The sequence below is a fragment of the Sphaerodactylus townsendi genome, linkage group LG11, assembly GCF_021028975.2.
Source record: "Sphaerodactylus townsendi isolate TG3544 linkage group LG11, MPM_Stown_v2.3, whole genome shotgun sequence".
NCBI classification, from domain to species: domain Eukaryota; kingdom Metazoa; phylum Chordata; class Lepidosauria; order Squamata; family Sphaerodactylidae; genus Sphaerodactylus; species Sphaerodactylus townsendi.
Genome location: NC_059435.1, coordinates 60687486 through 60700967, shown reverse-complemented (window position 1 = coordinate 60700967; position 13482 = coordinate 60687486). Strand labels below are relative to the sequence as shown.

General features: G+C 41.8%; 1 protein-coding gene across 5 annotated transcripts in view; it reads right to left on the bottom strand.

Moving 5' to 3' along the window:
• LOC125440487 (putative leucine-rich repeat-containing protein DDB_G0290503) overlaps nt 1-13482 on the bottom strand; it is a 119517-nt gene that overhangs the window by 27587 nt on the left and 78448 nt on the right. For 4 of the 5 annotated variants that reach the window (XM_048510319.1, XM_048510318.1, XM_048510320.1 and 1 more), the window contains 10 exons: nt 13189-13302; nt 12351-12470; nt 11372-11497; nt 10044-10163; nt 7947-8069; nt 6689-6814; nt 4307-4432; nt 3003-3122; nt 1620-1745; nt 1250-1369 (listed from right to left, as the gene is read on the bottom strand). In XM_048510319.1, coding sequence (XP_048366276.1) covers nt 1250-1369; nt 1620-1745; nt 3003-3122; nt 4307-4432; nt 6689-6814; nt 7947-8069; nt 10044-10163; nt 11372-11497; nt 12351-12470; nt 13189-13302 — 1221 coding nt within the window. The remainder of the gene's footprint in view (nt 1-1249; nt 1370-1619; nt 1746-3002; nt 3123-4306; nt 4433-6688; nt 6815-7946; nt 8070-10043; nt 10164-11371; nt 11498-12350; nt 12471-13188; nt 13303-13482) is intronic. The other variant, XM_048510321.1, reaches the window with a different exon arrangement.

Below are 13482 nucleotides of genomic sequence, written 5' to 3'. Positions count from 1 at the left end.
CTTAGCAGCAACTGACTAGTTTATCCAAGTTCCAGACACAGTATTGTACAATATTTCATCAACAACTCTGTTAAGTGTAAGTTATAGAATCTGGAAAAGTTAGCACCCTCCCCCAGACAAAATCACTATCATTTTCAGCAACTGTAAAATCTTGAAGTTAGAGAACAGAAACTGTGGGTGATTGTGTTGGGGCAAGATCTTGTTTTATTTTTAATATATTTGTTTCAAATATTTACTATATTAGTCTAGCTGAGTTCCTGACACCTCCCTTCAAGTCTGCAGTGTGGTTACTGGGGAGATAGGGAGGAGTGCTTGACCCAAGAACTAGAGGAGGGAAGGAAGCGCAGAGTGTAGTTTTGAGAAATTGGGTGGTCAAAAGTGGGTTTTGTGGGTTAGATTTCTACAGTAGATTAAGATAGATGTTGTCTCTACTTTTCCACCTTGCCTTTGTTTGTTCTTTTGCTTATACAAATACCTAAGAGCTCTGATTCAGTTTTATTAACCTTATAATGTGATCCCTTGACAAAATTCTGCAAGACACTAATTAATCTTTATAAAGGTAACCTACATTTTCACAAGAAAAAAACATCACATCATCTACATGTAGTGCACACTTCTATTCACATCCTATTACTTTCCCTCTTTGGTTATCACTTGCAGATCTCCCTGCTGCTGTAATAAGTAGTCTCCTTTATACATAAGAAGAGAAGACAGTGGTGCAGTTGGGGGCGGGGGGGGGGGGGGATGGAAAGCAGGACAGACAAGAAAGTGAGGATCCAGCCTTCTTCCTATGATAAATTTCATTCCTTGTCTGCTTCCAGAATGCTACTCTTATCCTGCTTCTTCTTTGAAGTTCCATCCAACCAAACAGTTCTCTCTCTTTCCTCACTTAGTAATGCAGAAAGTTCTCACCTCCATTCTCTGATGGATCCTCTGAACACCAAGTTCTCACCTCCATTATCTGATGGATCCTCTCTTGAACACCAAAGAGGTCTCATCTCCAGCTATTCCCTAATACTATTCCACTAATGCAGTGGTGGTGAAGAGTTTCATAACTGGTACCTCATAGGTCTGCTAATGGGCTTAATGCATGTCAGCTCAAGTCTGACACAAGGCATTACAAGCTCAAGTTGTTTCCCTGCCTGCTGAATAGCCTTTTGCTCCCTGGATGTTTCTGTTCGGTATAAATATAAAAATCAACTCTTAAGATGGAGGAAGTAAGATAGAAATATCCAATGAACAAACTTACCTTGCATACTCTCTGGCTCAGTAAATGAAAGGGTCTGCAAATCTTTCAGGTCACCCAGATTTAACTCCACATTTCTCCAAAGTTGTTGTCTGTTTTCTGATAAATCAGCTAACTCCTTTTCTACAAAAAGATGCAAAGTATAATCTCTTTGTTACTTTAATGATGTAAGATGAAGGTTAATTATCAGTTTTCTATGGGATTCTAGCATAAATACAGACAGACAGACAGACAGATAGAAGAACTGAAATGGAAAATTTAAAAAATCTATGAGCCCCCACTAGGAAAGGGACTAGACATTGATCCTCACAGTGCCTCATAAGTAAAAGACTTGCAAAAGTACTGCTCATCTGAGTTTTAATTCTCTACTTACCAATTCTTTCTAACCTTTCCAGTTTTTCTCTATCAAGTCCCTCTGCTTCTCGGATACCTTCCATGATTGCCTCTAAACCTGTGGCCAAAAGCCTTCTTTGTTCAGTGAGCGTCTTTATTTTGTCCACTACAAAGATAATTTAAAATACTTTGAAGTTTGACTTCAGGGCATAAACATGAAGGAAAATTCACGCCGAAACATTGTATGCCTCTAAAATGGCAATAAATAGTTTTTATTGCTCAACTGCCACATGGTTATTTCTGAAATTAATTTAAATTTAGAATAATATAATAAATAATTGTTTCAGGAAGGTGTTTACATCAAGGGAACTGCAAAGGTCTGTTCTGCAGCTTTTCCTTTTCAATCTTCTTGAGAACTCCTAATGTTAGATGTGTGGAAGACAAAAGAACTATTCTAGTAACAGATGCATAAAAGTCATGCAAATAGATTCCTTACATTTCTACAGCCTGAACAGGCAGACATACTTAGGGATCTAACATGCTACAAAACTTTCAGTTTGCTGTTTCTTTTATATTTCATTGGGACATTTGAGATAGGCCAGAATCACCCACAGACTTTGTTGAACTCAATTAATATGAAAAACACTACTCAGAAATCAATTGAATGGAAACTGGAATGGGGAATTGGGGTTTTTCTGGGGGGTGGGGGGCAGGCTGATTATTTTGACTAAATTCTATTTAAGGAATCTCCAGGACATCAATCATATATGTCTTCTTGGATCTCTCTTAGCTGAGACCCAAGCAACAAATTCTCTCCAGATGTTATAGAACATTTTATCTTGTAAGAGCCTCCCCCCACAGCCCTCCTCCTGTCTCCTTTTTATCTCTTCCCCACTCCCATTCCTACCCCCTGATCTCTGCTGCCAGTGCCCCATTGGACTGTGAGTTGTCTGTTGGGCCCGGTTGGCTACTGACTGGTTCCCCAACCTGCAGACCCTCCTCCCTTCTTAATCCAAGGAGTGGCAGGGTTGGCATCTCCCTCCTTCTAGGACTTCCCTGGTCTTGCCCCTGGGGGGCAGCCCTGGCATAAAGAAGCTCTTGTCAGGCTAGTGACAATGCCTCCCAGTTTCCCCTGACTTTCTCCCAATTCACTTGTCCTCCCTCCCCTCCCCTCCCCTCAGTGGCGAGTGGACCTCAGCAGGGCCTCATGGCTCAGGAGCTCCCAGTGAGTGCAGGTGGGTCGGGAAGTAGCAAGTGCTGGTGATGGACCCAGGGCAGTGGCAGAGTCTGGAGCAGTGGCGGCAGCTGTCCCTGGACACATCTTAACATTAATTTTTATGTTAACAGAGACTCGGTTCCATTTTTGCACAATCCAAAAATTGACTGTTTTATGGTTTCACCTCAAATCATGTCAACTACTTACTATTCTCAGCATCTGGATGGGAAGCTGCAAGAGCTTCTGCTTCTTGCAGATCTACTGAATATGCTTCCAATTTTTCCAGAAGCAATTGTTGTTTTTGGTACAGTTCTTCTAAGATTATTTCTAGGAACACAAATATTGCAAAATAGTTAGTTGTAAAAGCAATTTAAAATGTATATAGCTCTTCATCGTTGTAATCACGTGACATAAACATTATATTCAGCTGTGGAAAGCAGACGATACTGGTAGAAGGCCTGGGAGATATGCAAGGCAGGGAATCCCGCTGCAGACCCCACCCACCCCTCCACCAATCTTAAGCTCCACTCCAGTCCTGGCTGCCTCTGTGGAGGATGCTGGAGGCTGCTCTGGGCTCACTGTTGCTGCCCGGCCCAAAGCAGGTGTCTCCACAACAGCCTGGCCTGGCATCTGCTGCCGCTTTTGTTGGGCCCAGAGCAGCTGCCAAAGTTGTCTGTGAGTGGACAGATGCCATTTTCTAAGTGGAGGGAATTTTAAACCCCAAGTATATTTGTTTATACTTTTCAGATATTTCTGCAAACCTGGGGAATCAAACCAGACAAGAGGGGGGCCAGGGATACAGGGCACGGCTGCCCCAAGCCCAGTAGCAGCCCAGACCACTGCTGTGCCTGGCGTCCCAGCAGGGCCCACACTGAGCCCAGGGGCAGGAAGCGCCTCCATCATCTGCCTGCCTTCTCACTCCCCCACCCCATCCCGCCTTCTCTGGTGACAGAAGCCCAAACAGAAGACAAGTGGCTGGCAACACTCAAGGCGGGTGGCACTAGAAGGGAGACAACGCAAGAGAGGGACAGGAGTGTCCCGCATTCCCCACCCAGCTGCAGAAGGAGCTCAGTTCATTGTTGGGCCCTCCTCCCTCACCTCAGGGAGCCAGCCTGGGTGAGAGGCTGCCATAGGCAGTACAATCCTGCTGGCGATGGCAGCAGATGGACGGTTGACACAGGAGGAGGAGGAGGAGGTGACAACAAGGAGCTCAATGCTTCAGCTCCTTGCTCCCGGAGTGGGGAGGGGGACCTAATGCCAGAATGTCCCCCCCCCTCATGTTAAACACAGAAGATGAGCCCAGGGCTTGATCCCTCCCTTGGTCTTCTCTCTAATTTCCATTGGAAGGGAAAGCATTTACTATGGCTTGTTAAATTTAATGTCAGCAGATTCACACAAGATAAGGAAGTTTAAAGGGAAGCTACCCAAAGAAGGAGAAGAAAGCATGAGAGCTTGCTGCTTGTTTCTAGTCCTCCCATGAATCATCAGAATCAGGATTTCTCTGGACTCACCTCTTGTTTTCAGAATTGCATCCTTGACAGGTGTTTGACTCTCGACATCTTCAATGTCTTCCATAATGGCTTTTAGGCCTGTAGACAAAAGCCTCCTTTGTTCAGCAAACTCCAGTACTTTTTGCTCTACAAAAAGATTTTTTGTAAAAGTGGAATATATCCTATTAAAATCAGACGCATCAATTGCTCAAGTTCATTTTGGCTTTTTTGTAATAGCTACAACTATCAGATCCTCTGACGATGCCAGCCACAGATGCAGGCGAAACGTGCAGGAAAGAATGCAGGAGAGAATGCTGCTAGAACACGGCCATACAGCCCAGAAACCACACAGCATCCCTTCGACAATACGACAAATAATTCAGATGTGCCTTAACCATACAAAACCATCCGAAAACATTTAAAACTCAATCCACCTCATGATAGGTGCAGCTATCATTTGAAAACAAGTTCCATGAAACTAACAGTATCTTTACTGTCTATTCTCCCCCCCCCCCCCCGCCCCCACGGCCCCCATGGCCATCTACATGCATTTGATACACAACATGGTATCGATTTATTTAAAACATTTATATCCTGCCTTATGTCTTTAGACTGTTGGTGATCAATGATGCAACAAGTTTGAAAGACACAAGAACAATGTAATAGTCCATACTACATATGATCAGGTAGAACTGGAGTGCTGGCAAAATCTAGATAGGGGCATGGGAAGCACACATAACATCTTTTGAGCTGTCTGCATGCATAAGCGCAAAAGGAGAGTGGGAAACAGGGTTCTGATTAAGCCATGGGAATCTTCCTCTCACTGATGCTGCATCCCTGAGTTGGATTATGTCTTTATATTGTATAAATTTGATTTCTAGCTCATCAACAATTACTAAGGCTTTGAAAAGCTATCTTCTGTACTCTTGTGCTTCCATCGACATCAAACTTTTCCTAGAGTTAGGGCAGAGCTCCTATCCCAAATTCAGACATTTACTGCAAGAATCCATTTGTCAGGTTGCATTATCATAAACCCAGCCTTAGTCATGAGGCCTTTTCACCAAAGATGTGCATTGAGTTTGAGGATATTTAACTTCCACAAATTATCTTGAATCAGGGATTTACAATGAGGCAATTACATTTGGAGACGATTGGATTATTCATTATGATGAGAATACCTTGTAAACAACTCCCTAATGATAGTTTAAGAGAATGGACAAGTGGAATGGTTAATGAGGTTTCACAGCTGAATACAACTGATTCAGCTGGGTAGCCTGAAGAAGGGTGCATGCACATATAAGCTTATACCAAGAATAAAACTTCATTGGTCTTAAAGGTGCCTCTGGACTCAAACTGAATACAATTGCACGATATATACTGGGCAAAAAAGTCCTGACTGTTCATGGGCTCTATGACTATAAAGAAAAGAAATCTTTGGGTCACACTGGCCCATTACTTATGGAACACTTTCCTCAGGACTCTTCTCTGCACAGTGGGCTTACGGAGGGCTCTCTGGGCTCTCCTCACATTTCTCTGCTAACATGAAAGGAGGCACTCCCTCCTTTCCCCAAAGTTTTTCTGCAGTGAGCTCTCCAGGCCTGGTTCTCTTAATTTTGCCCACCGATTCTTAAAGGTACAGATCCCATTACACCCAGCAGTCAAGACTGCTGGATTAGCTCTTTAAGCTGCGCATATGTTGCTATTACTGTTCCAAAAGTAATCCTTCCCCAGCCCAAATGAAAAAGCCAAAGCAATTCCCTGGACCACAGGTTGCTAAAGAAGGGGACCATTCTAGAGCAGATATTCTCTCCCCCTCCCCTCCACACAACACTTCCTGCTGCTGGTTCTGCTGACACTGGAGGACAGAGGTTCTCTTTATATCAATATGTCAGAATATCAAAAGAATCAGATGTGAGTGTTGCATGTGAGCTTTTCTGTTACTTAAAGCAGCCGGCAACATGGAAAAGGAATAAGCAGTGTGAAGGAGACAGAAGGTGGGCCATGGGCAGAGAGAAGATCTCCAGGGCAAAGCTGACAAATTTCCCTCCTCTGGTGGCAAAGCAAACTAACACTCATACTAAAAGCAGTCTTGCTTGCTGTGGAGAGAATGGCAAGTGAAAGCAGGGCTTGAGGAAACAACTCTGTACAAGAAATCTTGCTGCAACCGATAGCCGCCCCCATCATGCAGCAAGCACACTGTGTGCAATAGGACAATGAAAGCTCAGTATCAGTTTAACCAGCTGAATCCTGCTAATCACAAGCAGAGCTTCACTGCAGAACCTCCCCAACGCTCCAATCTCCTCCAGAATAAATCTTCATGGAAATGACCATCCACTTGCTTCGTTCTGTAGTTCAAGCCCATTTGATATTACCTGCTTAAGGCATAAAATGTTATATACTTACCAAATCCGCTCCCAGGATAAATAGCTGCAAGTGTCCTGGCATCTTGCAGGTCTTTCAGATTTGACTCCAAAGTTTCCAAAAACAATTTTTTATACCGAGAAAGTTGATATAAATCCCTTTCTGAAACTGAACATTTTTAAAAATACATTAGATGAAAACGAGGAACATTTTTGTCTGTTGTTAATATCACAGGAATTCATGAGGAATTACTTCAATTGTGGAAAGTGGTTCAGAAAATTAAAAATACAGTGTGGGGAAAAAAGTGAAGGAAAACAAGAAGCAAGTTGAAATCAGCAACTGATAATTGTGCACAACCGCCAGCTTCTCAGAACTGCAGCTTCACAGGGAGGAAGTGTGAAGAGGAGATTGGAAAGCCGATGGTTATTGCTCACACCTGCTGAGGTTTTAATGTTTCACTTTGTGTTATCTCTGCTTGGCGCTTTTCCCAGACTGGCTTGGCCTGGCGTGTGAACCTGTCTGAGTGGGCCGGGCTGGAGTTCTCTTGGAAGTCTTTCTGTATTTTGATAATCAGTTCTTGCAAAATTTAACAAACTGAGTCCATACAATCAGAATCTTCATAGAAACAGAAAGATCTTTATTGAAATGGCTAGATTCATTCAGCGTCCTTGCGAGAACTGATTATCAAAGTACAGAAAGACATTAAGAGAACTCCGGCCCAGCCCACTAAGACAGGTTCACACGCCAGGCCAAGCCAGTCCGGGAAAAGCGCCGAGCAGAGATAACACAAAGTGAAACATTAAAACCTCAGCAGGTGTGAGCAATAACTATCGGCATTCCAATCTCCTCTTCACAGGAAGTGTGTAAACTGGATGAACTGCATGGAACCTACCTCACAACAAGTGCAGCGGTGCCCATCTGGCCTGCCCAGCCAAGCCACTCACAAAGTTGCACCTACCTCACTTGCCCACCCAGGTAAATGTGAGGTAGTGCCCATTCACACCATCATGACTTGACAGGCAAGATAGCCACACTGCTATGCGACTCATTTAACAATGTTGCAGGCAAGGCAGGCACCATACAAGACTCCCCAGGGTCAAGGTGTGAGTCCTTTTCCAGGGCTGCTTTGAGCTCCAAATCAACCCCTGGAGGCAGATGACATTCTGCCTCCAGCATTTGCAGATTTTGCCAGGTTTTCCCAGGAAAGAGAACTCTTGCATATGGAGAGGATCTTTTTTATTATTATTATTGTAAAGAAGTCTTTTTGTCTTGTTTTCAAATAATGTATTTCTGTACTCACTAACAGACACTTTTATCATCTCTGGAATACAACGATATCCTGTTTCTTTTATTTGTTGTATAATTGTGTCCAGGCAGGTATTCAAGAGCTTCCTTTGCTCATTCAGTGGCTGTATTTCATGGTCTACATAAAGATTTCAATGCATTTAATTAAAAAATGAGTACTTATTCAGAGAAATATACACTCATTAGGAAAAAAGTATACTTACATTTAGAGACGGGAAGGCCCAGGATTTTTTTTTTTTTGAGAACTAAAATATTGCAGAATTTTGAGGAGCCACCCTGGGTTCCTCTCTCTGCTACATGAGCCATGCACGAACAGGTCACAATAAGCAGACAGCTGGGTACGGGAGAAAGGAGCCACTTCCGCTGCCACATGAACTCTGGCAAAGTGGCAAAGGAGGCTCATTCCGCACATGCAAAATAATGCACTTTCAAACTGCTTTCAGTACTCTTTGAAGCTGTGCGGAATAGCAAAATCCACTTGCAAACAGTTGTGAAAGTGGTTTGAAAATGCATTATTTTGCATGTGTGGAAGGGGCTGGAGATAGGAGGACTTGAGGGCACAAAGGGAACTGTCATCCCTTCTGCCCCTACATGTGCTGCAAATGGGCCACAATAGAGACTGGCTGGTGAGGAGAAGAGCGGGAGCCAGCGTGGGTAGCCCAGGTAGCAAGCAGGGGGAGAAGGTCCCCTGCTCCAGGTGAATCTTGTGCATTGGCACTTTTACAACATAATTTTCATGGATATGGTTATTGTTAAATGTGAATAACTTTGGCAACTATTAATATGCTGTACTATGCTGGAACGGGTTGACAAGCTGGAACGGGTCCAGAGGAGCCAAAATGATCAAGGGTCTGGAATCCATGTCCTACGAGGACAGGCTTAGGGAGCTGGGTATATTTAGTTTGGTGAAGAGAAGGTTAGGAGGTGACATGATAGCCATGTTTAGATATTTGAAGGGATGTTGTGTTGGTGAGGGAGCAAGCTTGTATTCTGCTGCTCCAGAGTCTAGGGCCAGGAGTAATGGGTTCAAGGTGAAGGAAAAAAGATTCCACCTAAACATCAGGAAAAACTTCCTGACAGTAAGGGCTGTTCGACAGTGGAATGCACTACCTCAGAGTGTGGTGGAGTCTCCTTCTTTGGAGGCTTTTAAACAGAGGCTGGATGGCCATCTGTCAGGAGTGCTTTGATTGTGTGTTGTGTGCATTACAGGGGGTTGGACTTGATGGTCCTTGGGGTCTCTTCCAACTCTACAATTCTATGGTTCTATGTTTGATAATTTATTATTATAGTAGTCAGCATGAAAAAGAATTTGATATCCAAATGTGCTAGTCTCCTATTGCAGCTGTATTTGTGCTCATGAAACACACTTTCTTCTGTTTGCTATGAAATCTGTTTCCTAATTTCAAGTTTCCATTATGTCTTAAATGGCAAAAAAAATGTTTTCAGGTAGTTTATACACTACAGCAGTTTTCAGCTCTCCCTCTCAAGTACTGAGTATACCTGTAATTTTGCTTGTAAAAAACTAAGGCATTTGCACATTTATATTCCATAAATATGCCAAATACTGCCATCTTATATGCCATGTAAATTTTGAATTATACATTTTATGTTGTTCAAGCAGTAAAATTACTCTAGAATTGAGGGGAGATAAGTACACATTTTTTCCTTTTCCTCCCAAGGTTTCAAAAGCTCTAGAAATGTTACATTTCTATGCATGTTAAGATTATATTAAATATTGTTACATTATTAATATTACATAATATTAACACAGTTCTAGGATGTTCGTCACATTCTCCAAAAATAAACGTTCTGAGAAACTTACCAAAAACATATTTAAAACTTGAACATTCAGTAAAATCACAAAGTAGCAGACTAAAATCAGAAAGCAAAAAATCAAATGATCTTAGCCCTCTCGTGATCAGTTTGTTAATCACTTTGCAAGATTTCACTCCATTTTGGTGATATAAATTAACACTGACAAGCACAGGCTGCTTAGCAACGTCTCTAAGCTTAGAAGTCACATTTCTTCAAATAAAGGGTTTTTATTACAAGAACATGTTTAAACTTATAGTTGAAAGCACAGCTTACATACCACTGAGACTGGCTGGTTTGGAATCTGCAAGAGCCTGAACTTCTTCTAATTCTTTTAGATTTGCTTTCAGATTTTCCAGTAATAATTGCTTTTTCTCCAACAGATCATGTAATTCCTGTTCTGCAAAAATAAATGTTTTAGAACTGTTTTGACTGTCCAACAGAGTTGCAACACAAATGTTTCAGAACCATTTTGACTGCCCTTATCACAAACAGAGTTACATATAGATACATAGTCAAGTACAAACAACGGATTCATACAGACAATTGTGTCACTCATCACTGCAGTTGTTATGGAATGCAACGTATTTCAAGAAAGCCTATGTCTGCTAATATCACAGATCACTGTTTGATTTATTTTAAAGCATTCTGTCCTGTTTTGCTGCCTAAGTATCCATGTCAACTTAACACTATGTAATCAAAACTATAATACAATAGAAATCTAAAGTACAACACACAATTCAGCTTGACAGCAACATCAAAGTAATCACAAACTTCATCTTCCTCCATTACCAAATTGTCATCTCAATATTACTGACTTGGCATCAAAAAGGTAAAAGAAGTAAGTTCAGAAATAGGTAGGTTTAAAAGTAAGTTCCAAAATCTGGATGCCTAACCACCAGCTCATTACTATCAGCCTAGTCTCTGATGACAGAAGGAACATATAAGCAAACAGATATAAGTATGGTCTATGTGCAAAAAGTCTTTCAAAAGCTCCTTTTCAAGCCAATCTATTGACCAGAAAGAAGCCTGGGATTTCAGGTCTGTCCATCCTCAAACTAGGTCAGTTCCCTTTCTTACAGGCTACAGGAAACCAATTGATAGCTCTCTGGCTTACAACAAAGGTGGATTCCCCACCCACCATTAGATGCGTGCTCCTCACAGCAAATACCCCAGGGTCTGCAGCACTCCCCACTACACCAGCAGTGACAACGCAGCGACAATGCAGTCACCCTGATTCTGCCGCTCCTCCCACCCCTCAGCGCACATCATTTCGGATCCTGGTCGGAAGTACATCTGTTTTAAACCACATGCCGAACACAGAGCAGGGGTTCCCTCCACTTTCACTTTTGAAGTGGGGAAAAGTCCACAGTTGGGCCCCTCCCCCAAAGTTGGCCTTGCTTCCCCCCACATTCAGGCACAAAATCATCCCCCAGCCAAATGGCTGAGAGCCTGTATTCAGAGATGACATATAATCAGTTGGTACAGCTGATACAGCAACTATTCTTCACTCCTTGAGAATTGAGCTTCAGGCACTGTGAACAGAAGTGAGCCATTAAACACATGCAGAATTTTAAAAAAATACAAGATCACTTATTCCATACTTACCATCAGGCGGTTCTAGATCAGCTCTTCCTGAAGCACGGTACAGAGCTTTTTTTATATCATGCGCAATTCCCTCCAGATCTGCAGTCAACTGTTTCCCCTTCTCTCTGATCACCTGTAGTTTTTCCTCTTTATAATAATATCAAACTATTAACAAAATGTTTCTGTGCTTCAAATTAAACACACTAAACAGACTATGTAAGTAGCATTAGGGATGTTCAAACAACCAGCTTGTATTCTTCTCACCAACTGAAAGAGGGACCAGATTTTACACCAAGCAGTTCAACTGTTTGCAAGCAAATTAAGCAGGTTTGTTGGACTACTTGGCACATGTTCAATGAGATCAGATACACATTGTCATATAGATCAGTGGGAGTCCTTCCCTCACAGACCTTTCATTGTTGCGCAGGCAGCCAATTGTGAAAATAAATAGCAAGCAAATCAATCAGTCAATGTTATGAGCTATCAATGTGTTTTTTTCAAAAGCCTTTGGGAGTTTATTTCAGAGTGTGTCATCCGTGTTATTTCATGCATTTCATAGCCTGATGGAAATAATAGTCCCACCCACTCAGCCATCATTTAATTAGCCAATTCAGACACCCATGACCCTGAGGGACAATCAGTTTCACCTACTGTGCAAGCAGAAAAGCAGCTACAAGGCAGAAGGAAATGAAACTCTATCACTGCAGCTACTGCTCAGCTGCAAAGCTGTTCACAGCATCCCAGATTAGCATACAACGTTATTAAGACATTTCAATAACAATGCTCAGAATGTATATATGTGCATGTCATATATATTTTGCATGTCAAAGCAATTTGCATACCCTTTTGCAATCCAATACTATTAACGCTATTATTATCCCCATATTATTTGTCTAAGGGGACTTCTATTTTAGGTTCTTCCAAGTGAAGAGAAATTTAATTCCAAGTACATGTGGTTTAGAATGGTCTGTGTAAGCATGGGTAAGCACAGTATACATACCACAGATTCTCCCTGGCTGGACAGCCACAGCAGCCTGAGCTTCTTGTAATTCTTTCACGGTTGAGAACAAATCATCCAACAAATGTTGCTTCTTCTCTACTAATCTGTGTACTTCCTTTTCTACAAATAGGAACATTTTAAAACAATTTCTTGAAAAAAAAAACGTCGTTGCTGAGGCAAATAACCTAATCTGTCAATGCAGCTTTTAAAGAGTGGGGAAACTAAAGAAGCTCTTTCCAGTAATGAAGCAAAGCAACTTCAAGGGTGACTAAGGCTACCATCACTTGGTGATGGTGGTGGAAAGAGCCATCAAGCCACAGTTGACTCATGGCGACTCCACAGGATTTTCAAGGCAAGAGATGTTCACAGGTGGTTTGCCATTGCCTGCATCCACATGGGCTAAGAGAGTTCTGAGAGAACTATAACTGGCCAAGTTCACCCAGCAAGCTTCATTAAAGGGAGTGGAGAATCGAACCTAGCTCTCCAGATTACAGTCCACCACTCCTAACCACTATTTCATAGATTCCACTGAACTCAATGACACTCCTGACTGAACACACCTAGGACTGTGTTACATTTCTCTGACAATAACACAAAAATTCATAATAACTGATCTCCAGATTAAGTATGTTAATATGGGTTCCTCGAGTTACATAGAAGACTGCCAGGCTAGGCCCAAGGTCCTCTGTTACCATTCTCAGTGGATGTCCAAAATGAAGATGGGGCTATGCACAAAGCACATTTCTGCCAAAAGTTTAATTCACTTTAATTTGATGAAGAAAACTGAAGCAATGTGGAGAAAGGGGTCTTCCTTAAAATCAAGATTTTCTATACTTGCCATGGGATTTTACGATTTCGTCCATAAGCTGTAATTCTTGCATATTCCATACAGCTGACTCTAGTTCTGCAGTCAATTCTCTTCTTTGTTCAATTAACTCCTGCAGTTTCTGTTCTATAGAATTATTTCAGGTCACATTGTAACAGAATTTTAATAAAATATAGAATAACTACATTGTACACAAAATTATATAAAAGTTTTGCAATAGGAATATGGCATCATCTTGGAAATTAAAAATAATATTTAGTATTTATTTAGAGTAATGTCAGTGCTTAAAGAGCCTCACAAACTTTA